This window comes from Peromyscus maniculatus, chromosome 1 (genome assembly GCF_049852395.1).
Source record: "Peromyscus maniculatus bairdii isolate BWxNUB_F1_BW_parent chromosome 1, HU_Pman_BW_mat_3.1, whole genome shotgun sequence".
NCBI lineage: Eukaryota > Metazoa > Chordata > Mammalia > Rodentia > Cricetidae > Peromyscus > Peromyscus maniculatus.
The window spans coordinates 116993097-117017857 of NC_134852.1; the positions used below are offsets into that span (position 1 = coordinate 116993097).

General features: G+C 38.4%; 2 protein-coding genes and 1 pseudogene across 2 annotated transcripts; all 3 read right to left on the reverse strand.

The window, feature by feature from the left end:
• Positions 1-1149: 1149 nt before the first annotated feature.
• LOC102917809 (olfactory receptor 2AG2-like) lies at positions 1150-2099 on the reverse strand (annotated as a pseudogene).
• Positions 2100-5494: 3395 nt separating this feature from the next.
• LOC102918115 (olfactory receptor 2D3-like) lies at positions 5495-6418 on the reverse strand. The gene has a single exon (XM_006991757.3). It carries the CDS (start codon positions 6416-6418, stop codon positions 5495-5497), a length of 924 nt encoding a protein of 307 aa, XP_006991819.3.
• Positions 6419-18930: 12512 nt separating this feature from the next.
• Positions 18931-19854, reverse strand: LOC102918423 (olfactory receptor 2D3-like). Its single transcript, XM_006991758.3, has one exon. The coding sequence runs from the start codon at positions 19852-19854 to the stop codon at positions 18931-18933; it is 924 nt and encodes a 307-aa protein (XP_006991820.1).
• Between the last annotated feature and the right edge of the window lie 4907 nt (positions 19855-24761).

Sequence of the window (24761 nt, forward strand, 5' to 3'; positions counted from 1 at the left end):
CAGTATAAATATTATATATTATTTATTCAAGCTACTCAAAAAATTATGGAATCAGGCTTTCAGTGTTCACCTTTTTAAAAATTTCAGCAACCTGAGATACACAAATTTAAAACTAGTGTCCAAAGGTACCAGATGACAAGGAGAACAGGATTCAGTCATAGTCTCTACACCTCCATTCATCAATACTCAAAATATTGCATCATAAGAATGGATAAAATTCACTGAATTTTAAATGATAAAACTCACTTGTTATACTTACATTTAAATTCAATATGATATGTGTAGGTGATATAAAAATAAAAGATGTAATAAAAATAAAAATATAAATTGATCGACTTTCTGGTGACTTAAGAATTTGCTTTAGTTCTTAAATCATTATCTAATTTTATAGATTAAGCAACTCAGGATTACTTCGGTACAGATAATAATTTCTGAGTGCTAAGTACTATTCGCAACAATATGGCATCTGCATATCCCAGGGTATTTTGGATTCTGAACTCATAGAATTTAAGTTCTCAAATTTTCTTACATCTCCTCACACCTATGAATGACATAATAAAATGAAACATGGATACTTTCAATTATGTCTTATTCATTTATTTTTTCACCTGTAATTTTATGCCTCATTTAAAAATGACTCAGTTAATTATTTCAATGAGAAATTTATGCTCCATATTTAACCATTTTTTACCATGTTAATTTAAGTTTCATGCTTATAGCATCAATGTGAGTGTCTCTCAGATTGGGCATGTAATCATACACCTATTATTCTCTTTACAAATTATGTTCTTCTAAAGTAATCCAAAATATCTTCTGTACATCTTTATCACTATTAATAATTAAGAATACAGATCAGAGTGAGTAGTGTGCTTAGAGGCTACTGGGAACTGCTCACACCAAAGTTAATGCTTATCTCACTGCTGCATGAGGTTGAAATGGAAAATAAATTTGTAACCATACCTATTTGGTATTTATCTGGGTGCTTCCCAAGCACCTATTTAAGCCTCCATATATACTAGCTACACAGTAAAAAGTAAAGAAAAACTTTAAAAGTGTATTATCATCTCAGACACCAGTAATATTAAAGAATGGCTGAATATGACAATTGGGTTGGAGAAGAAATGGTGAAAGACAAGCTGCAAATCTTCCTCAGAGATTGGGGTGTGCTGGCAGGACGTATCTGCCCAGGACCCTTCTCAAAGCCCCAATAACCTCCTTATTCCTCAGGCTGTAGATGAGGGGGTTCAGAGCTGGGGTGACTATTGTATAAAACACAGAGATAATATTGTCTTGATTGGTGTTGTGCAGTGAACTGGGTAGGACATACATGAAGGTGGCAGCTCCATAAAACATCCCGACCACTGTCAAGTGGGAAAGGCTGTGACAAGGGCTTTCTTTTTCCCTTCATTTGAGGGCATGTGTAGCACAGTGAACAGAATTAGTGTGTAAGAGGTAACAATGGCAGAAAGGGGGAGTAAGAGGAATGTCACACCTGTCACATAAACCATGAGCTCATATTGGGAGGTATCTACACAGGACAGCTTCAACAAAGGCAGAATCTCACAGAGAAGGTGTCTAATTTCCTGAGACATGCAGAAAGGGAAGTGCATAGTGTACACAGTATGACCTACTGCAGTCAGAGATGCCAGGAGCCACGATGTGGCCACTATGAGCCAGCAGATCCTAGGACTCATGAAGATCATGTAGTTCAAAGGATGACAAATGGCCACATATCTGTCATAGGCCATGAAGGCCAAAAGGAGGTCCTCTGCACTGCCCAGCATCAATGCTAGAGCCATCTGAAGGGCACAGCCTCCAAAGGATATAGTGTTGTCTCTCAAAAGAAAATCCATGACAGCCTTGGGAGTGACAACGGATGTGAAGAGGAGATCAATGAAAGAGAGCTGTCTAAGTAGAAGATACATGGGCACATGGAGCCGGGCATCCACTGTGATGACCAGGAGCAGCAGTCCATTGCTGGTCAGTGCCAACATATACAGAGCTGTGACTGTGACACAGAGTAGTTCAGGAGAGCCACTGCCATCCAGAATTCCAACCAAAATGAAGCCACTTCCCATGGTGGAGTTCCAGAGCTCCATTTTAAGTTGTCTCTTTAGTTGCCTAGAAATAGATGGATTCTCAGTGGAAGCCATTCCAAGGTAGTTAAACCCACATTTGAATTATTGCAGGTCACTGTGGGGTGACCAACAGGAATACCATTCATTGTATTTTCTGATTTCTGAATTATAATCAACCATCAGATAAATGGGCATCAGGCATATCAGTAATTGTTAGTCATAGAGAATTTCCTCTATGTAAGGCATAGTAAGGAATAAGACAGATTAAACCATCTCTGAATTTGAAAGGTTGTGGAGGACATGGGTAGATGGAAGGGATGTAAATACAGTACACGAATGTGGAATTCTTTAAAAATTAAATTAAAAAAGGGGGAAATCTCTCTTCATATTAAACAAAGACACTGAAAGTTGTCTTGAAATCCATCTGTGCCAAAGTTTAGAAACTTTCAAAGAAGAGAAACAAAGCAGGATTAGGTAAAATAGCAGTAGCCAGAATCCTGGATCCTACCACCTGCTGCCTCCCTCTGCATCTAGACTCATGCTGTCCCTCCTATTCTCTTCATTGTCCCGCTGACCCCCTAAAGAGAAAGACTAGATGGCTCACACTTGGCCAGCTGAAGAAAAGTCATGCCTAGGAAAATGATGATCATATTGGGGACCTCACATTAAGAGCTGTCAACAGAAGCTCAGACAGATGGAGGAGCATCACTAAACTTTATAAAAATAATCAGAGAAAACTGAGGAGAGAAGACTGATAATTCAGAAGCATGTTTACACAAATATTTCTCCATGTCACTACTCAGTATGTTTAAATTTAAAAATTTATTTCTGTTGGCTTTCCTGTGTTATTTTTAAAGGCAAGCAGTCATGTAGAGGGGGAAGCTCCAACTGATACTATTTTGGCTTTAGGTACTATTAATTTAAGCATCTTCATTAGACTCTAGGAGTCTAAGAAATCCAGATGTACCAAACATAAATACTGAGACTCATTATCTGGAGCTTAGAACTCTATTAGCTTGGGTCTGACCAGCATCGCACAATGTCTGATACTGTCCCCACCTGTACAAGGTGTGCATACAAGGTGTTTAGGGAACAGACAGGAATGAGTCAGAAATCAGAGAATCTCATAACTGACAGGCCACTGAGGTCTTGAGTCTGTATCTGGATACTCCACACACACATTTGCCTAAATCAGAGATAGAACTTTTACCTACCTCCAAAATTGAAAGGCACAGATTCCAGACCACACTAAGTGACTTAGGATTCTTTGGAGGATGAAGCTGTTTAAAATGCTGAGGACAAAAGAAGGTGGTTTTTCTGAGGGGTGGGATGAAGATTTGTGACTATCACTAAGATCAAAGGGCAAAGGTTTCTCTAGCTGCTGGCATTGAAAGTCCTTCCCTGGAAGGAGCCTGGTGCAATTGATCATCTGAGAATTCAGCATGAGATCCTCAGGAAGCAAGAATATTAATCTTCTATTATGTTTCCCATCCAACCTCTATATGGGGGAGTCCTGCAGTTCTGGATGAATTTTTGAGTCTATGGGTTTTTGGTTTTCATGTCTCCTCTCCTACCAGGGTTCCATGATCTAAGATAAGCACAGTAGTAATTGGGGGAAAGAAGTGTGGGCAGGGCTGCTCAAAGAAGACCAATGCTGTCTAATCTCACTGTCTCAAGGGCAGCAGTGAAGCTCCAGCTTTGTCCTGAGGGAGGTTTGACAGTGTCATCCTCCCAGGCGACATATTCCACGAAAATGCTACTGGAAATTGGATTTTAATGAATTCTCCTAGGCATGTTCCCTGGCCTGCCACTCACTACACTTAACCCATTGCTTTGGCTCTTGGTGTGAAAACCTATTCTGTCCCACATGGTCTTGATCAGGAGCTCCCTATGGAAGAGCTGGTGTTGAAAACTGGCCCAAACAAGGAACCTGGTGGAGCCTTTCTCAAGTTACAAGGGGTTTCTCACGGCCTGCATGAAGGTTCCACACTCCGCTTCCCTTCTGTACCTCATGAGTACATGAGAAAAGGAGGCATAAAAAGCAGACATAGCAATTTTATATCTAACAAAATGATCACAAAACAAAATTAATCAGAAGAGATAGAGAGGATACTAAATACTCATTTCAAAAATATCTGTGAAAAGGATATTACAATTCTAAATATTTATTCACCAAACACAAGAGCACTCAAGTTCATAAAAGAAATACTTCTGCACCTAATATCATATATTGACCCTCACAGAGCAATAGTGGGTTACTTCAGACCCAACTCTCTCAAGAAGACAGGCCATCCAAACAAAACTAAACAGAGAGATGCTGAAGTTACATAACATCATAAATCAAAAGAACCTAACAGACATCTATGGGACGATTCACCCAAACACTAAACAATACATTTTCTTCTCAGCAGCCCAAGGAACTTTTGCTGCATACTAGGGCACAAAGACAGCTTAAAAGGTATAGGAAAATTTAAATAACACCCTGTGTTCTATAAGACTACCAAAGATTTAAGCTGAATATCAACACCAATTGATATGGCAAAAAATACACAAACTCATGGAAATTAAACAACTGAAAACTGAAGAAATATTAGGTCAAGACAGAAATCAAGAGGGTCTAAAAACTTTCATGAATTGAATGAAAATGAAAATACAGTACATGCAAGCTTATGGAACACAATAGAGGAAAGTTCATAGCAAAAGTGATTTTAACTCAGCATTTTTGTAATTATATACGAGAAAATTTACTATTGATTTCAGATCACTTCTCAATCCTAATACTATTCCATACCTTGTATTGTTTATAGCTATTTTCTTAACTTTATTTTAATTTCTGAAATTATAACTAAATTTTTTTCGCCTTTCCTATCTGCTAACTTTCCCATTTCCTTTAAGAAAAATTCTACTATCCATTATTACTGAAAAGCAACTTTCAACTTCAGAAATTGTTATGGTCAGGATTATAAAGTGTTAGAAATACCATATTGCTTTATGTTTATATCTGAAATTTATAAATGTAACTTGGATATAAAATGTGCTTCAGAATAAATTTTACAAGTGAAGGAAAGAACAAAGGACATTACTGCTAATCTAGAAACACGTTTACATTTGTGCTGATTGGTTATTGTAACTGACTCTTTATTGTTTGATTTGGTTGCATGCCTACTTATTCCATCCCTATTTTCCATTCTCCTTTTCTTTTAATTACCTTTAATGTTTTCCTTAGGTCTAACAATATCCTTTGCTCTAGAAAAGCAGTTTATTGATACAGTTGTAGAACAACTACACACAAACCAAATTTAAAAGTAGAGAAATGGATGAATGTGGGAAAAGTTAGAAAGCAAAACTCTTTTATTTTGTATTCCTAATGATAAGCAGCATCAAATCCCCACAACGGGCACAAACACACACCCCAACTATTTTGCAGTTATTCTCCTGAGAGCCCCTTTGACATCCTTGTTTCTCAGGCTGTAAATAATGGGGTTCAGCATGGGGGTCACTGCTGAATAGAACACTGAAATCATTTTATCCTTTTCATTCATTGTCTTGGAATTTGGTCTCATGTATGCAAATATTGCTGAGCCATAGAAGAGGACAACAACAATGAGGTGGGAACCACAGGTGGAGAAGACCTTGAGCCTCCCCTCCCCAGACTGCATCTGGATCACAGTGGAGATGATGTTCCAGTAGGAGATGAGGATGAGGGAGACAGGGGCTAGAAGGATGATCACACCCATTGCAAAGATGGCCATTTCTGTGCTGTAGGTGTCTGTTGAGGCCAGCTTCAGGAGGGCAGGAGGTTCACAGAAAAAGTGGTTAATGACATTATTTCCTCGGTAAGGGAGACGCAGTGTGAATGTGGTATCTACCAGGGACACAAACGCACCACTGGCCCAGGACCCTGCAGCCAGCTGGACACATACCCAGTGTGTCATGATGGTGGAGTAGTGCAGAGGCTTGCAGACAGCCACATATCGGTCATAGGACATCACTGCCAGGAGTGCACACTCCGTACACCCAACCAGAAGTAACACGACTATTTGAGTTGAGCATCCAACAAAAGAAATGGTCTTTCTCTTCACCAGGAAGTGGATGAGCACTTGGGGAACTGTGGTGGTAGAAAAGCAGAGATCTGCAAAGGACAAGTTTCTAAGGAAAAAGTACATGGGAGTGTGGAGTCTGGGATCTGTGTGGATGAGGATGATGATGAGCAGATTTCCCAGCACAGTGAGCAGGTAGATGAGGAGAAAGAGGAAGAAGAGAAGGGCTTGGGTTTGTGGGTCCTGTGAGAGGCCCAGGAAGATGAATTCTGTCACAGACGTTCTGTTGTCTTCACCCATGAATGGTTATTGGCCTCTCTAGATAAACATCAAAGAAAGAAACACACATACATGAGTTATGTCAGAATTCCTACATAACTGGGTGTTTTATTAATTCAAAATTGGACTATTGAGTTCTGTAAAACTATTTCCATGTTCTGAAAGACTAAATTTTCTTTTGGACTGTGTGGTCTGACAACAGAGAACCAAAGACTATTTTTGTTCTCCCCTTGCATCTTTAGTGGCATTGAAAAATAGCATTCTGAGTGTGGTGCATCACCAACCCACCTCTGTTCCTCCTAATAAGGTGAGAGGCCTGTGGTGCTGCTCTGAGTACACTGAAGTTTTATGTAGGTCTGAGAGCAAGCATGTTGCGTGCGATGACCTTAACTAGTTGTAATGAACACTTAGAACTATATGGTAATATTTATGAAGCCATTCTGTTTCATTTACAAAATGATTCTATGGAATTACTCTTTAGAGTAAGGAATAAATAGAAAGTTATGATAAAGGGGTTAACAGTCTGTGATCCTGTCTATCACTCAAATTTATTTATCTCCAATGTAAAGAAGTTCTGTGGGTTATCAATAAAAATAGCTGTGTCTTTGGCTGTTACACTTATCATCCTTCTCCAATTCCCTAGTCTGTCTTCTGCACAATTTTATCTCTTTGCACATAGTCCTTTTGTACTAATGACACCAGTTTTTAATCCATTGGTATCACCTAGTGGTCATCATTGGTAACAATTTCATGCCATTCTCCTTTAAAACACTTTAAGTGTGTAATAAAAAGTTACTATCTTTCCTATATCACATAATATAAAAATAACTCAGTGATAGTCTCATACTAATAACTCTGAGCACTTCTGACTGTCTGCATACTGAAAGCTTTCTTCTTCCTTCTTCAAACATTGCCTGAGGAGAAAGTTAACGTCTTGTGAGGCCCCTCTGACTATGGCTCATATAACCTCTTTGTACAAACACAGGCATCTTTTTCTTCAGGGTGTACAACTATCCTGTCAGACAGAATAATCAACAAACAAAATATAACATTCAAGCATACCTTTAGTTTTATTTCCAATGTTTTATTGTTGCAATGAGAATTATTAAGAAGGAAGACATTAAGAAATGAGACAAATATCACTTGCAGATAATTTCAATGTGGGTCTTTAAAATATCCAAGCCAATTCTAGACTTATATGATAGAGTAAGGGTTCGTTGGAGGCATCAGTGTGGGAAAGAAGTAAAAATGAAGAAAATACTAAACATGTGTATGAAATTCCCAGAAAAAAATATTTTTGAAAACACTACTATTTTAAACTTTATTATTTATTGTATACTGAAAGAGAATTTATCATTATCATAAAAGTCTTAAACTAGACATTAACATTTGCCCAAAGATAGAAATGAAAATATAATGAATATGATAATCTTTTGTGCATATATTATGGCTTCCAGTTATGTATTTTTATGGGAGTTTTGTGTGTTTCTGCATCTATATGTGCTTTTGTGCTTTTGATTTTTTTCTTCTGTTTGTTTTGTCCTATTCTAATTTTTTGTTGTTTTATATTATTTTATTTTATTATTCCTTAGATGCCTGTTTGTTTCCAAAAGGAGACAGAAATGTTGAGGATTCATATCGGGGGATATGGGGAGGATCTCGGAGGAGTAGGGAAAGGTGAAACCTTAAACAGAATATATTTTACGAAAAAATAAATCTTCAATAAGAGCAAAATAGAAAAAATAAACTAAAATATAAAATATATCTGTATTGAGGGTCCTTAGAAACTACTCTTATGCCCTAGAATATGTAGTGCATGCATAGTTAGTTAACCCATAGCAAACACTGTTAATGAATAGTGGGGAGTCTTGGTGTGGAGGAACCTAGCAGGAACAGCAAACATAGCACAGGAGAATTTTACTCTACTGTGTGCTTACATATGGTGATTGCTTTAGTTTTCAATTTAGCCTACATATTCTGAGTAAAAAGAGATAAGATTTTGAAATAAGTAAACAGTTAAAATGAAAATATGCAGGAATTGGAAGAACACATGTTACAAAGAAAGAAATGTCAGAGTACTTCAAATAGACACTATAAATTGGAGGAGGAGTCAGTCACAAAAGGTTACCTGAGGTCTAGGACTTAGGGCTAATATTAGCATTTCCAATAAGCAAGATTAATCTGCATCATTATGTAAGTCCTAGTTGAATGACTGACAAGGTAGGGACAAATAAAACGTGCTCACATAATTTATCACAGTAAAAACATACCATTGTTTTCAGTATGTTTGCCCATGCATTTCACACAGACGTGTGTGTGTGTGTGTGTGTGTGTGTGTGTGTGTGTGTGTGTGTGCATATATGTTTAAAAATAAGGTTGTGATTTATTGACTTCATTTAGTGTAAGCTGTGTAAACCTGACTACAAAGTGCTATGGATATCACTCTGTATAAATAAAATACTGATTGGCCAGTAGCCAGGCAGGAAGTATAGGCAGGATAAGCAGAGAGGAGAATTCTGGGAAGTAGAAGGCTGAGGCAAAGAGACACTGCCAGCCACCACCATGAGAAGGTGTTAAGATACCGGAAAGCCATGAGCCACATGGCAACTTATAGATGAATAAAAATGGGTTGATTTAAGCTATAAGAACAGTTAGCAAGAAGCCTGCCATGGCCATACAGTTTATAAGTAATATAAGTCTCTGTGTGTTTACTTGGTTGGGTCTGAGCAGCTGAGGGACAGGTGGGTGAGAGAGATTTGTCCTAACCGTGGGCCAGGAAGGACCAGGAAAACTTTAGCTACAACAAAGACTCAAAGTTCCAAAGGAACTGAAAACTTTGACCCAAACATCTTAAGTATATACAGTCAGAAAACACAATGAAATAACAAAATGAAGAAATGACTGGGACAGATGACATAAAATAACTTTTTATAATGTGCAATGAAGAAGTAATGATGAAATAGGTGGTGAATACTATGGGAGAATACAAATATCAACTGACAATTTATAGTAGATTAGAATCTCAGTACAATTTAGCACAGTCAAATTAAAATTAGTTACCTTAGTTCTTCATCTGATGGATGATACTTTTGAATATATGATATCTAAGTCAGGCATATATAATTACTGATATTGCAAACTACTATGATCATCATAAATATTATTTATGTACATAGAAAATATATTAAAATGAACATGTTCCTCTGTAATTCTCTCTTTAACATTTGTACTTTCAAGTAAGTAGTGATCATGTATCTCTGTGAGTGATGGGATTATAATTAACAATTCTCTTTTCAAGTTTGTATGATTTTATTATCTGAGTACTTAACAACAAAAGAAATCTTTGTATTTGTAATCAGACAATAAATAGTACCTTTCACTGGATCCTTTAGAATCTAGCTCTTAGATACCTCATCACTGCCCCACTTTCCAGCCTCCCCTCTACATTCTGAAACTTTGTAAAAATCCAGTATAAAGTTGATGTTGGGTAGAGAATTAATTTTGAACTCTCCGTATCTTCTCATCTACTATTCAGAAGTTACTCAGTCTACATCTTTTGTAGATAATGAAAATGAGCTTCAAATTAAAGACATGAATTTTCTAGAGCTTCAATGTCTAGATTATAATCAAGTTCTCCAGAAGCAAGCCTTGTGCTCTCATTCACAATACTCATCCCCTCTTCCTAAAAAACTGGTAATGTCATACAAGGGTTAATGACTGAACAGTGCAAAATTAAATCAAGCCTACTTTCATTATGCTCCCAGGCATGTCCTGTGGCTGCTAGGCTTCATGCACTCAAGGAGAACTAGGAATGCAGCCAAACATTAAATCCAAAATGTTACTTAAAAATGTTTAAAAAAAATTGGTTGGTAATTTTCAGTAACTCACCTGTGTGGTTCCCTATAATAAATTTGTAGGTGACAGCATGGTATTGCACAGTCAGAAGGCTGGCACCCCTACAGGCATTACCACACACACAAACAACCTTTCTTGAAGAATTTACATTGTTTTCTTCTTGATATGATTCATACTAATTCTACTCAAACATTGTTAAACAGAAAAGAAGTGACAATAGCACATATTGCAATAGGTAAATGGTTGGAGCAAGCCCAGTGGGCACTGACAAAAGGTGTTCTGTTTAGCTAGAAAAGGAGGGAAATCCTGTCATAATGTGTTTTAGAGATGAACTTCAATGATCTATTATACCAAGTGAAATAGACCAGTCACAAAACAAAAACACTGTGATTCTCTCATATGTGCTACCTAAAATGGTCAGACTCACAAAACACAGTGGCGATAGAGAGGAAGAAGAGTGTAATTTTGTCCAATTGGTAGAATTTTAGGTTTATAACGCATTCTAGAGATATCGGTCATATAGTCTAAGTATAAATCAAACACTGTCAAATTCTATAATTGATGGGGTGAAGAGGATAAATATTGCTGTTGTTGTTGTTGTTTTCAACCACAATGTCAGAAAGTATTTTTTGCCTGAGAGAGAGGGAAAAGCTGTGTAGGCTTCATGATCCTACTGTTCCTGTATTTTTATCTATGTTTTCATTATTGAATTCATCAAGTATGCATTCAGCACTCTCCACTGTTGCTTTTTATGATACACATCATCTAGTCCTGAAACATATTCATCTCATTTACCCCCTAAGTATTCTGTAATTGTGATCATTTTTTTAAATCACAGCAAAGCTCTTAACTCTTCCCATAGCCTCTTGATTTTCTATGGTATTTGGTATATTTAAGTGAAAATGTTTCTTAAAATCTCTCATGTTTCAGTTGTTAGACATCCTATATTAGTGTCTATGTTTTTGTAATCTAACACATCTTCACCATTATTATCTAATACGTCTTGAAAATTTGATTAATGTTTTTATGTCACCTTGCTACCATCATGATTGGGCAGGAAAATTGTAATAAAATGCTAATGGTATTGCTATAGAAATTGAATGGTTATCTTGGATTACAGAATATTTGAGGTATAATTGAAAACACTGAACTTGTGGTGTACTGCTTAATAGTGATCATGTTACTTAAAATTTACATAGTAATCATTCCACTTTTCCCTTCAAGTAAGAAGGCTAAGCATCCAGATTCTAGCAAAGGGTAAGTTATCTGTGGGGCTAACATGACAAATAGTAGCTCTCAAGAACAAACTCCCTGTATAAAGGAAGATTAACACTGTTGGTCATCCTCAAATACATCTTTCCTCAACTTCATTTCATCTCCTAATTGTTCCTCAGTTCATGAGTGTCATGACTTTAGACAATAGTAACAGCATAAATATTTACCTCTTCCTCACTCTCTAGCCCAGACAAAAATACTCTCTGAGTCTTTAAAACTGTGATTCAGTCTTGAAGGTAATTGTTCTAGTCCCATTGGCCTTTTTTCTTCACAGTCAGCTTTATTATAACCGCTTTCTAATGTTTTCTACTCAATACACAGGCATGTTTGTTATTATTTTATAGAATCCATTAAAATGTGTACATAGTTCTCAAATGCAAATTTAAAACTACCCAATATATGCTTCCATGAACTTAGAGTAGTAGGTTGCTGCCTATACATTCTTTAAACATACATTTATTTCTACCAATTGTAGTTCAACATTGTCTGACACATTACTGGTTAAATAAAAGCTAGCTTAACGAAATAATATAGAGTCTCATGCTGGCATATTTATAATAGCATTCAATAAAAAAAATTGTTTTTGAGAAGAGGTGAAGATGTGTACTAACTCATTTCCCATGTGTTTTTCCAGTGTAGGAGAATAAGGTTGCATACTGGACATGCCTGATTCAAATTTCAAAAAGCAAAAGAAAATGAAGAAGGAACACCAAATTGGAAGCAATGAGAGAGCAAGAGCCAGAGAAGAATATGGGAGCTCAGATTTAAAAGCAAGAAGAGCAGAGGATAAAGCCTCTTCGTATGGAAAGGGCATCAAGAATGGGACTCCTTGGAAGAAGTAATTCCCCCTCAGCGTCTTCCCTACCCTCACTTGGAGCACTTGTAGTTGAGAACGCAGGACAGGAGACCAGTGATGGAAGGAGAGTGACAAATGGAGGTGTGGTTTCTGCAGCCTCTTTCCTTATCCTAACAAGTAACCTCCATTGCTGTCTCCCAAATGTGGTGAGGCTGGGACATCCACTGGGTTGCAAGTCTTACTCTATCCTGTTGCAAAGAATACTGTTTGTAAAGAGATTCAACTACATATTCAACTACCAGCCCAGAGGAGGTTCCTCCAGTAAGTCTTCAAAACAAAGGTCCTAAGAGCTGTTATTGCCAGATCATTCCCTGGAGCACTTGGGCTGTTAACTTTTTGAAAATCATTCTATAAAACAAGATCTCAGGAGGATTAAAAATACTCATCTGTGACTGAGTTATTTTAATCTCTTCTGATGTCAAATGGAATCGCCCTGTGATCATCTGGGATCAACAAATCTTTGAACTCTAAAGTAGAGCATTCAGTATTGATTGCAACATAAAATGCAGCTAAGAGAATTGCATTCATGCCTTAGTATCTGCAGTGAATTTCTTCCAGTATGCCTTTAGATATCAAAATTCTAGAATACTCCTCTCTTGTATAATTAACTAATATTTTCTCATAATTTATGTATACATTCCCTTCCACATTAAGTTCTCTAATTATTACTTATAATACCTAAAATAATCTTCAAATTTTGCATATGTGTATATTCATAAATCAATCCCCTCCCCTCCCCTCCCCTCCCCTCCCCTCCCCTGCCCTTTGGCTGCCTGAGGGATGTTTTAATGTTTACTTAAAGAAATACCCTGTTTACAGCTGGAGGAAAAGTGCGCCCACTCTAGGTGAAGATCTGAGTCTGGATAGGGCCCGGCCTCCCTGTGCCACTGCCAATGGTGACTCCAGTGGTAGAGAAGGCGGATAGATGCCTGGAGTGAGCCCGAGGCCCCTGACTCACTGGCTTCGTAACCCCGTGGTGCTAAGACCACTCCTGTCCTCCTCACAGCCTTCTTGCCCCAACAGTCCCGCCCCCATCATTCCTTCCTCCAAGATTTTCAGCTCTCTAACATATCACTATTTTAGAAATCCAGTGTTCGCAGCAATAAGGTTATATTGTTTTTGTGTGACTCTTTTTCCAAGAACAGGAAAAGAAAATTGTGGGAATCTTTATGCTATTAGCTGTTTACTGTGTTAGAAGACAGCTTAATGGATTGTATGTGGGTTTTAATCTTTAGGTATCGTTTGCAAACTTGGGAAGAGCAAGAGTCTAACTGCTATCCTCCAACGAGGGAACGTTACTGCCCTGCCTTATTCCGTTGCCCCCCTCAACCCTGCTCACCTCATGTGAGCTCTTCTCACCTCGTCTCTTGATCATTTGCCCCGCCTTCCACATCTGGGGGCACTAGTGGCTCAACTCTAGGGGGGTCTTTGGGTTATCCCTACCCTTGACTGGATTCTTTATCCCCATCTGGCAGCTCCACACAGCTGCTGGGAGTCTACCTCAGAATTGGCTAAGCTTGGTTATTCAGCTCTCCAGGCCAGCAGACTGGAAGCTGATGCCTCTGCCTTTGCTGATTCTGAGTTTGTCATACAGCCTTCAGGGCAGCAGAGGGTTGACTTTGAGGGAAAGGAGCCTTGTCTGGAAACATGCTCTGGGAGGGGAGCCCAGTAGGTATTCTAGAGCATTGGTTGATGTCAGCATCCACAGCCATCTCTGAGGGACACATCTAATGCCATTGGTTACCTGGGGGCCCCTAGAATTGAGGGGAGTACCAGGAGTAAGCCTTTTTTTTTAATCCAAGTGAGATCATAGGAAGAAGGAAACCTACTTAGGGGGTATTTAAAAAAAAATGCATCCCAAAGGCTACTTACCATCAAAACCGGAGGATATTTCAGTTATTCTTAATGCTCATGTGGGTCAGACTTGGTTTTGAGGAAGATTTAAAGCCAAGCACAAGGTTAGTTTCAATACTAGTTAATCTAATTTCCCCCCCCCTTTTTTTTTTTGCACAGAAGCTGGTAATATAGGACCTATGTGTGAACAATTTTATATGAATATTTTTTGTACTTGGCTTACTTGGGTTGGTACGATACATTATATTTAAGTTCTTTCAACACTGTGGATCCCCCTATTGTGTATGAATGACTGAAGCTTTGTAAATTAAAGGACGTTTGTGTGAATAAAGTTATTTGATGCGGTCTAAAAGCCAAATGCCTCCCCTCCCCTCCCCTCCCCTCCCCAGAACTGAACTCAGGACCTCCTGAAGAGCACTAAGTGCTCCTAACCACTGAGCCATCTCTCCTCCTGCTCTTCTTGTTAGTCTTTCTTGCTCTTCTCTCTTCAGCCCAGGTTTCTCCTATTTATTCTCTCTGCCTGACAGCCACACCCATCCTTTCTCTGCCTAGCTATTGGCCCTTCAGCTCTAATGGATCCACTGCTTAGGCAGGCAGAGCCAAACAGATGCAGCACATCTTTACATAATTAAACACACATCCTTGCATCATTAAGCAAATGCAGCATCAACAAAGATAACACGCTTTTACACAGTTAAAAGTAATAGTTTACAGCATAAACAAATGTAAATACATCTTTCCCTAGTTAAAATAATATTCTACAACAGTCATTTTGTGATGTGATTTGCAAATATACATGCAGAGACACATAAAATAGGATTGAAAACTATGTAAAACCAAAGCCATAGTTTAAGAGACTCCATTTCAAGAGAAGTGCAAACCATGTAGCAAAATGTTAGCAGAGGTCATGTGGGGGAGGAGAATATGAGGGATTTTCTTTCTTTCCCCCCCCCCTCACATTTTCCACATTGTTTATGCAGAAGCTTATTAATAGTTATTCTTCTGAGGTCAGCCTTGTCTAACCTTTCCAGCCCCCTACAAAAAAAAGGTCTGTGTCTGGGTGCTAAACTTTAATCATATACTGTGCAGAGGTACAGGAGGAGGGGGAGAAGGAAGGGGAGGATGAGGTTTAGGGGGAGGAGGAGAAGGGGAAGGAAGGAAGGCAGAAGAAGAAGAGGAGGGGGAGGAGAGGGAGGAGGAGGTGCAGAGATGGGGGAGGAGGGGAGGGGCAGCAGCAGCAGTGTGTCTTCCACTTGTAATCCCTGCACTGAGGAGGTAGTGACAGGCAGATCCCTGGAGCCTGCTGGCCAGTGTGACTAGCCTACTTGGTGACTTATAGGCCAGCAAGAGACCCTGACAGAAGAGAGAAAGGAAGGGAAGGAACGAGGGAGGGAGGGAGGGAGGGAGAGAGAGAGGGCTGGGAGGGGAAGAAATCTAAGGGAGGAAAGAAGGGAAGGGAAGGGAAGGGTGGAGGAAGGCTGGATGACACCTCAAGACTGACATGTGACATCTGAGGTATTCCTCTGGTCTCTGTAAGCACTCACACATCTGCACACTCACACATATGCACACTCACACATCTGCACACTCACACATAAGCACACTCACACATATGCACACTCACACATAAGCACACTCACACATATGCACACCTACACAGGCACAAACGTGAACACAGGGACATACAAAAGAGACTTGCTGTGACTCCGGTTAGAATATACAGCTCCTTCCCATAGAAACCCATTAGTTCGTGGTCCGTGGGGAAGGACCACCAGAGGACGGGATGCTCCCCCTGCGAAAGCAGCCTGGCCTCCTTGCTGTCTGCGTTCCACCCACAGGCTGGCTGGAACTGAGCAAGCAGTGCAGGTCTTTAGATCTTGACATTCAGACCATCAGGTATTCCGGTGTCACAGAGCTGCCACCTAGCCACGGGCACATTCTGATTGTCACATCAACCCTGCATAGCCACCATCTTGACAGGTATGGGGGACAGGACTCAGAGGGGTGACTTGGAAGGTTATACTGCTAGTGAGTGACAGTTCTACAGCTTGGATCAAATGTATGTGACTCAACAATGTCTCCCCTTTCCACTCTGCCAAGCCGTGTTTGGGCAAGCTCAATGATTTGGGCCAAGTTAAGGTCCCTTCTTTCTGAATGCCCATCATCCTGATGCAAAGCATAGACTGTAAACAGACCAGGCACTTGCACCTTCTCAGGTCTGGGCAAGGTCCCTGGCAAAAGCTGCATAGTTACTGGATACAGAGGCAGTCCCAGGTCACCGCTGGAGCAGGGTCACGGGACAATCAGAAGGTAATCCCTGCTGGGTGACTCAGATGGCACAATTCCATGTTGACTTTCCAAGTCAAGCTGTGCCAATCTGAGGTATGAGCACCAACACCCTTAGATCCTTCTTGCCTGTATCTTACCTCAGCAAGGAGAGCTGGGAGGGGCTCAGGTTGTACCAGAGTTGGTAGACTGCATGCCTGGCATTCTTAAAGCCCTGGGTTTGATTCTCAGTGCTTCATAAACCAGGTGCAGTGGTACATGCTTGTTATTCTGGGGTTTGAGAGAGGGAAACCGCAGGGTCAACGTTCAACATCATTCTCAGCACATAGTGATTTTGAGGCCAGCCTGGGAGGCATGAGATCCTGTCTGGGGGAGGAAAAGGTGAAAGGAAGCTGAGGAAATAGCTCAGTAGGTAACAGAGCTTCCTATGCAAGCCTGGGGGCCTGTGTTCAAATCCCAGCACTCACAAAAAAAGGCCGGGCTTGGCTCTATGTGCCTGTAATGACAGCATTAGGGAACAGAGACCGGCAGGTCCTGGAGTTCACAGGCTGGCCAGCCTAGCTGTGACAGACAGAGACAGAGGCAAAAGTGACAGAGGAAGCCAGCCAACATTCTCCTCTGGCTTCCGATGCATGTGCAAGGGCACCTGCACCACACACACACACACACACACACACACACACACACACACACACACACACACACACACACACACACCTATACAAACACCTAAGGAGATAAATCTTTAAAGCAATGAAAGCTGCAACTTGGGTAAGAATTTAATTCACTTCTGGTACTGAGGAAAGCCTTCCAAGAGATGGTTGTTATGACAACAATCATGTCATCCCCCCCACCGGGGAGACATTTTGAAGTTAAACTGGGACCATAAGAGAAGATTACCCACGTGTTCTTGTGAGACACATTTTGGTGTCCATACACCCGCCAGCAGGCATGGGCCCAGTGCGAGCAGGCTGCCCTGCCTCTCTGTGGAAGCCCAGAGCACCAACTGCATCCAGGCAACAAAGCTGCCTCATTATCAGACTATGATCAGCAAGGGACATTTGAAGGTACATTTACATACAGGCACAGGAGATAATGTGTTGGTTTGGTTTTGTTGGTTCATTTGGTTGTTTTTTTTTTTTTGTTTTGTTTTTTGGTCTGGTTTTGTTTTTAAAGAGAGAGAAAGAATGTATGTGGAGATGGGTGAGTAGATGGGGTGTAGAAGATCAGGAGAAGTTGGGGGAGGTGAAAAGAATGAACAGGAAATATTTTATGAAAAAAAATTGCAAAAAAAATTTTTTTAAAAAGCAATTATCTACATTGTAATTTCCAACAGTGAGGTTTTCTATTTTAATGTTTGCTTGATCCTGGCTTATTAGATTTTATTGAGACATGGTCTCACTATATAACATATTCTGTCTTCAAATTTATGGTCTGCCTACCTCCAATTGCTGAGTGCTGGGATTACAATTATGCACAACTATGCACCATTCATTTTCTCTTCTATGACCAAGAAGATTGCTGGGTGCAATATCCTGCTAAAGTCAAGAAGATTTTGACAAGCTTCATCCTTTGACATTATCTATATTCTCTATCATTATTATGATAGAGAATATCAATATTCTTGTGACTCACATAATCTTCAGATGCTTCATATTAGAAAGTAGCCAAATTCTGTAGCATTGAGCTCAAGGGTCTTCTTATCCAGCTGTCTTATTTTTAGCTTTACATCTAGTCTTTTAAATTTGCAAACACTCTTGTAATTCTATCACCTCTTATCCTGCTAATATGCTCTCTATTCAATTTCAAGAAATTAATATGATTTCAATTAAAATCAAGGCCAGAATTAGAACATTGGTTTCTATGTCTACTTCCCAAGCTTTATAAAGGTGTTTGTAGTATAAACATATCTTCAAAAATAAATGTCAAATACATATAAAAATGACTCCAGTTAACTTAATTGTCAGAAATATAGACTCCTGTTTGTGAAAGATTATTATTCCACTGATTTGTTTTGTTTTGTTATGGATTTATTTTTGACAGACACTAAATACTTATTTTTTAATTCCATATTACTTGTATAAGCTAGCGAAGAAGGATTGCTTCCTTGTTCCTTCTTTTTCCCTCCCTCCTTCCATCACATAAGAAGGAAGATGCTCCCTTCATTCCAGTTTCCCCTTTCCTCCTTTTGCAAATCAAAACTAGCCCTTCTCTTCTCTTTTTTTTCCTTCAGTTCAATTTTCTTTTCGTGATCTATTTAGATCCCTTTCATTTAAATAAACAATTGGATGAAACAGATAAAAATATATGAAAAATGAGAAGAAAATGTAAAAGAATGACATAAAAGAAGAAAAATCTTGGAGAATATGTCATGCTCAGCGCAGTCACATTGCCATTTCAGAAAATGTTATCTTGAAGTCATTCTCCTGAGAGCCCCTTTGACATCCTTGTTTCTCAGGCTGTAAATAATGGGGTTCAGCATGGGGGTCACTGCTGAATAGAACACTGAAATCATTTTATCCTTTTCATTCATTGTCTTGGAGTTTGGTCTCATGTATGCAAATATTGCTGAGCCATAGAAGAGACCAACAACAATGAGGTGGGAACCACAGGTGGAGAAGACCTTGAGCCTCCCCTCCCCAGACTGCATCTGGATCACAGTGGAGATGATGTTCCAGTAGGAGATGAGGATGAGGGAGACAGGTGCTAGGAGGATGATCACACCCATTGCAAAGATGGCCATTTCTGTGCTGTAAGTGTCTGCTGAAGCCAGCTTCAGAAGAGCAGGAGCTTCACAGAAAAAGTGGTTAATGACATTATTTCCTCGGTAAGGGAGACGCAGTGTGAATGTGGCATCTACCAGGGACACAAATGCACCACTGGCCCAGGACCCTACAGCCAGCTGGACACATACCCAGTGTGTCATGATGGTGGAGTAGTGCAGAGGCTTGCAGACAGCCACATATCGGTCATAGGACATCACTGCCAGGAGTGCACAATCTGTACATCCAACCAGAAGTAACACGACTATCTGAGTTGAACATCCAACAAAAGAAATGGTCTTTTTCTTCACCAGGAAGTGGATGAGCACTTGGGGAACTGTGGTGGTAGAAAAGCAGAGATCTGCAAAGGACAAGTTTCTAAGGAAAAAGTACATGGGAGTGTGGAGTCTGGGGTCTGTGTGGATGAGGATGATGATGAGCAGATTTCCCAGCACAGTGAGCAGGTAGATGAGGAGAAAGAGGAAGAAGAGAAGGGCTTGGGTTTGTGGGTCCTGTGATAGACCCAGGAAGATGAATTCTGTCACAGATGTTCTGTTGTCTTCACCCATGAATGGTTATTGGTCTCTCTAGATGAACATCAAGGAAAGAAACACACATACATCAGTTATGTCAAAATACCTACATAACTGGGTGTTTTATTAATTCAGAATTGGATATTGAGTTCTGTAAAAACTATTTCCATGTTCTGAAAGACTGAATTTTCTTTTGGACTGTGTGGTCTGACAACAGAGAACCAAAAACTATTTTTGTTCTCCCCTTGCATCCTTTAGTGGCACAAAAAAAAAAAATAGCATTCTGAGTGTGTTGCATCACCAGTCCACCTCTGTTCCTCTGAATGAGGTAAGAGGCCTGTGGAGCTGCTCAGAGTATACCCATTCCTTATGTAGGTCTGAGGAGCAAGCAAGATCTTAACTAGTTTTATCATAATGAAATCTGTGATAATATTTATGATGCCTGTTTGACTTATTATTTGCAAAATCATTCTAAAGAATCACTCTACAGAGTGAAGAATAAATAAAAAGATATGATAAAGGGGTTAGTATTCTGTGATCCTGTCTATCACTCAAATTCACTTATCTCCAATGTAAAGAAAGTTCTGTGGGTTATCAATAAGAATAGTTGTATCTTTGGCTGTTACATCCTTCTCCAAGTCTCTAAAGTCCGTCTTCTGCACAATTTAAAATTTTTTGCACATAGTTCTTTTGTACTAATAACACCAATTTTCATCTATTGGTATCACCTGTTGGCCATCATTGGTAACTATTTTATTTCATTCTTTTTAAAACCACTTTAATTATATAATACAAAGTTACTATCATTCCTATATCATATAATATAAAAATAACTCAATAGTAGTTTCATGCTAGCAACTCTGAGCATTTCTGACTCTCTGCACCCTGAAAGCTTTCTTCTTTCTTCAACATTGCCTGAGGAGAAAGTTAACGTCTTGTGAGGCCCCTCTGACTATAGCTCATATCACCTCCTTGAGTAGTCACAGACATCTTCTCTTTCTTCAAGGTGTACAGCTATCCTGTCTGGCAGAGTACTTAACAAAAAATAAATAAATAAAAATAAAAAAATCAAGCATACCTTTAGTTTTGTTTCCAATGTTTTAGTGTAGCAATGAGAATTATTAAGGGGGCAGATATTGAGAAATGAGATAATTACCACATGCAGATAATTTGATTGTGGGTCTTTTAAAACCCCACGCCAATTTTCGACTTAAATGAAGGAGCAGCAGCTCATGGGAAGCATCAGTGTGGACAAAATGTGAAAATGATGAAAATACTATACCCACTTATGACATTTTCAGAAAAATAAAATTTGTAAATACTCTGCAATTTAAAACTTTCAGTATTATTGTATTTCTGAAATAGAAATTAACATTATTGTATGTTTGAAACTACACATTGACGTTTGCCCAAATCAAAAATACAAAAACTGGGGGCTGGAGAGATGGCTCAGAGGTTAAGAGCACTAGCTGTTCTTCCAGAGGTCCTGAGTTCAATTCCTAGCAACCACATGGTGGCTCACAACAAAGAGATCTGTTGCCCTCTTCTGGCCTGCAGCCATACACATGGGCAGAGCATTGTATACATAATAAATAAATCTTTTTTTTTTTTTAAAAAAAAAAAGAAAAAAGATAATCCTGTGTGTATGTGTGTGTTTGTCCTTCCAGCTGTGTGTCTTTAATGGGAATTTTGTGTGTGCAAATGTGTGTGTGTGTGTGTGTGTGTGTGTGTGTGTGTGTTCCTGCATCTATATGTGTTCCTTGTGCTTTCTTTGACTTTTTTATTCTGTTTGTTTTGTCTTATTGATTTGTTTGTCTTTGTTTCATCTTATCATTTTATTATTATTCCTTAGATGCCTGATTGTTTCCTAAGAGAGACAGAAATGTTGAGTATTCATAATGGGGGGAAAAGATGGGGAGGATCTCATAGGAATAGGGAAACTGAAAACTGTAATCAGAATATATTTTATGAAAAAAATAAATTTTCAATAAAATAAAAATAGGAAAATCAAACAACAAAATAAAAAAAATAAAAATATCCATGTTGAGGGTGCTTGGAAACTACTATTATGCCCTAGAAAAATAGTGCATGCATAAATAGTCCAGTCACAGGAAAGACTCTGTTAATGAATAATCATGACCCTTGGGGTGGAGGAACCTAGTGGGAACAAGGACCTAGCTCAGGAGATATTTACTCTTCTTTTTACTTACATAGAATTATTGCTTCCAATTTAGCCTACATAGTCTTAGTAAAAAGAGATAATAAAATATTTAAATATGTAAATAGTTAAAATGAAACTTTGCAAGAATTTAAAGTAGACAATATAGTCACAATGAAAATAATGTCAGAGTACATCATAACAGACACTGTGAGTCACACCATAAGAGTCAATCACAAAAGGCTGCCTGAGGACTAGGATTAGTATTTCCAATAAGCAAAATTAATCTGCATCATTAAGTAAGTCTTAGTTGAGTGATTGACAAGGTAGGGACAAATAAAAGGTGCTCAGATGATTTATCACAGTGAAAACATATCACTGGCTTTCAGCATGTTTGTCCATGCATTGTATACAGAGAAACATACATAAATAGCAGAGAGGTTTAAAAATAGGGATGTGATTTATTGATTCCAAGTAGTATAAGTTGAGTAAGCCAGACTACAAAGATTCAAAGTTCAAAAAGAACTGATAACTTTGATTCAAATGTCACAAGAATCTCAGTACAATTTAGCACAGCCAAATTAAAATTAGTTACCTCAGTTCTTCACCTGATGGATGATACTTTTGAATATATGATATCTTAGTCAAGTATATATAATCACTGATATTGCAAACTACTATGATCAGCACAAGTATTATTTATGTACATAGAAAATACATTAAAATGAACACATTGCTCTGTAATTCTCTCTTTAACATTTGTGCTTCAGTAATTAGTGATCATGTATTTCTGAGAGTGATGGGGTTACAACTGACAATTCTCTTTTCAAGTTTGTATAATTTTATTATCTGAGTACTCAACAACAAAAGAAATCTCTTTATTGGTTATCAGACAATAAATAGTATTTTTCACTGGATCCTTTGGCTCACTCCTGCTTACCCTGTCACTGATCCTCTTTCCAGCCTCTCCTCTGCTACTGAAACTTTGTAAACATCTAGTGTAAAGTTAATGTTCAGTAGAAACCTCTATTTTAATTCTCTGTATCTTCTCATCTACTCTTCTAAAGAAATTACTCAATCCACATTTTATAGAGATAATGAAATAAACTTCCAATTAAAGACATGAATTTTCTAGAGCTTCAGTGTCTATATTGGAATCAAGTTCTCTAGATGCAAGTCTTGTGCTCTTCATCAAAATACTCACTCTCTCTTCCTGAGAACCTGGTAATGTCATACAAGGGTTAATAGGGGAACCATATAAAGTGAAATTAAATTTATTTTCATTATGCTCCCAAGCATGTCCATCCTGTGGCCTCTAGGCTTTATATAGAAGGAAAGCTAGGAATGCAGCCCAACATGAAATCCTAAATATTACTTATAATGTTGTGAGATTGGTTGAGATTTTTTTTCTGTAACTCATTTGTGTGGTTCCCTATCATAAACTTCTAGGTGACAGAGTGATGTTGCACAGTCAGAGGCTGGCACCCATGTGGCCATTATAAACACACTAACAACCCTTCTTGTAAACTTTATGTTGTTTTCTACTTGATATGATTCTTACTAATTTTGTTCAAATATTGTTAAAGAAGAAAAAAGGACAATAGCACAAGTTACAGTAAGCAAATGGTTGAAGCAAGCCCAGTGTGCAATAACAGAGAAATGTTCTATTTGTTTTATTTAGCTGTAAAATAAAGATTTCCTGTCATAGTCTTCTTTATAGATGAGCTTTAACGATATATTGTACTAAGTAAAATAGGCCAGTCACAAAAGACAAGCACAGTGATTCTCTCATTTGCACTATCTGAAATGGTCATACTCACAGAAACTAGTGCATACAGAAAGGAAGAATAGTGTAATGTTGTCCAATCTGTAGAATTTCAGATTTATAAAGTGAAAATGTTTTAGAGATTAGTCATATATTATGAGTAGATATAAAATGCTACCAAATTCTATAACTGATGTGCTAAAGAGGCTAAGTATTGTTTTCTAAACCACAATGTCAGAAAGTAACTTTTGCCTAAGAGAAAGGGTAAAGCTGTATATGCTACATGATCCATTTATTCCTACATATTTATGTTTTGATTATTGAATTCATCAAATACACATTCAGCACTCTTTCTCGATGCTTTTTATTATGCACATTATTAAATCATTAAACATTTTCAATTTCATTTACTCCCTCAGCATACTATAATTATGGTCATCTTTTTATCAAAGCAAAGCTTTTATCTCTTCCCATTGCCTCTTCATTTTCTATGGCATTTTGTATATTTAAGTGAAAATATTTCTTAAAACCTCTCCTGTCTTTTGTTGTTGGAATCCTATATTAGTGTCTTACTTTTGTAATCTACCACATCTTCACCATTATCATCTAATATGTCTCTAAACATTTGATTGATGTTTCTGTCATCTTATCACCATCATTATTGGGTAGAAAATCACAATAAAATGCTAATGGTACTGCTATAGGCTTTGAATGTCTATCTGAGATTACAGAGTAGAATATAAGAAGACTTAAAGACCAGATTCTAGCATAGAGTAAATTATCGGTGACTAACATGACAAATAGTAGGTCTCAAGAACAAACTCCCTGTACAAAGGAAGTTTAACACTTTTGACCATCTTGACCTGCATTCTTCTCTACTTCATGTCATCTCCTAATTGTTCAGTTCATGAGTATCACGACTTTAGATAATAGACACAGCATCAATGTTTACCTCTCCCTCACTCTCTATCCCAGACAAAAATATTCCCTGATTCTTCAAAACTGTGATTCACTGTCTTT

Excerpts from the sequence above, each read along its gene's own strand:
- LOC102918115 (XM_006991757.3), bottom strand. The coding sequence starts at position 6,418 with ATGGGTGAAGACAACAGAACGTCTGTGACAGAATTCATCTTCCTGGGC.
- LOC102918423 (XM_006991758.3), bottom strand. The coding sequence starts at position 19,854 with ATGGGTGAAGACAACAGAACATCTGTGACAGAATTCATCTTCCTGGGT.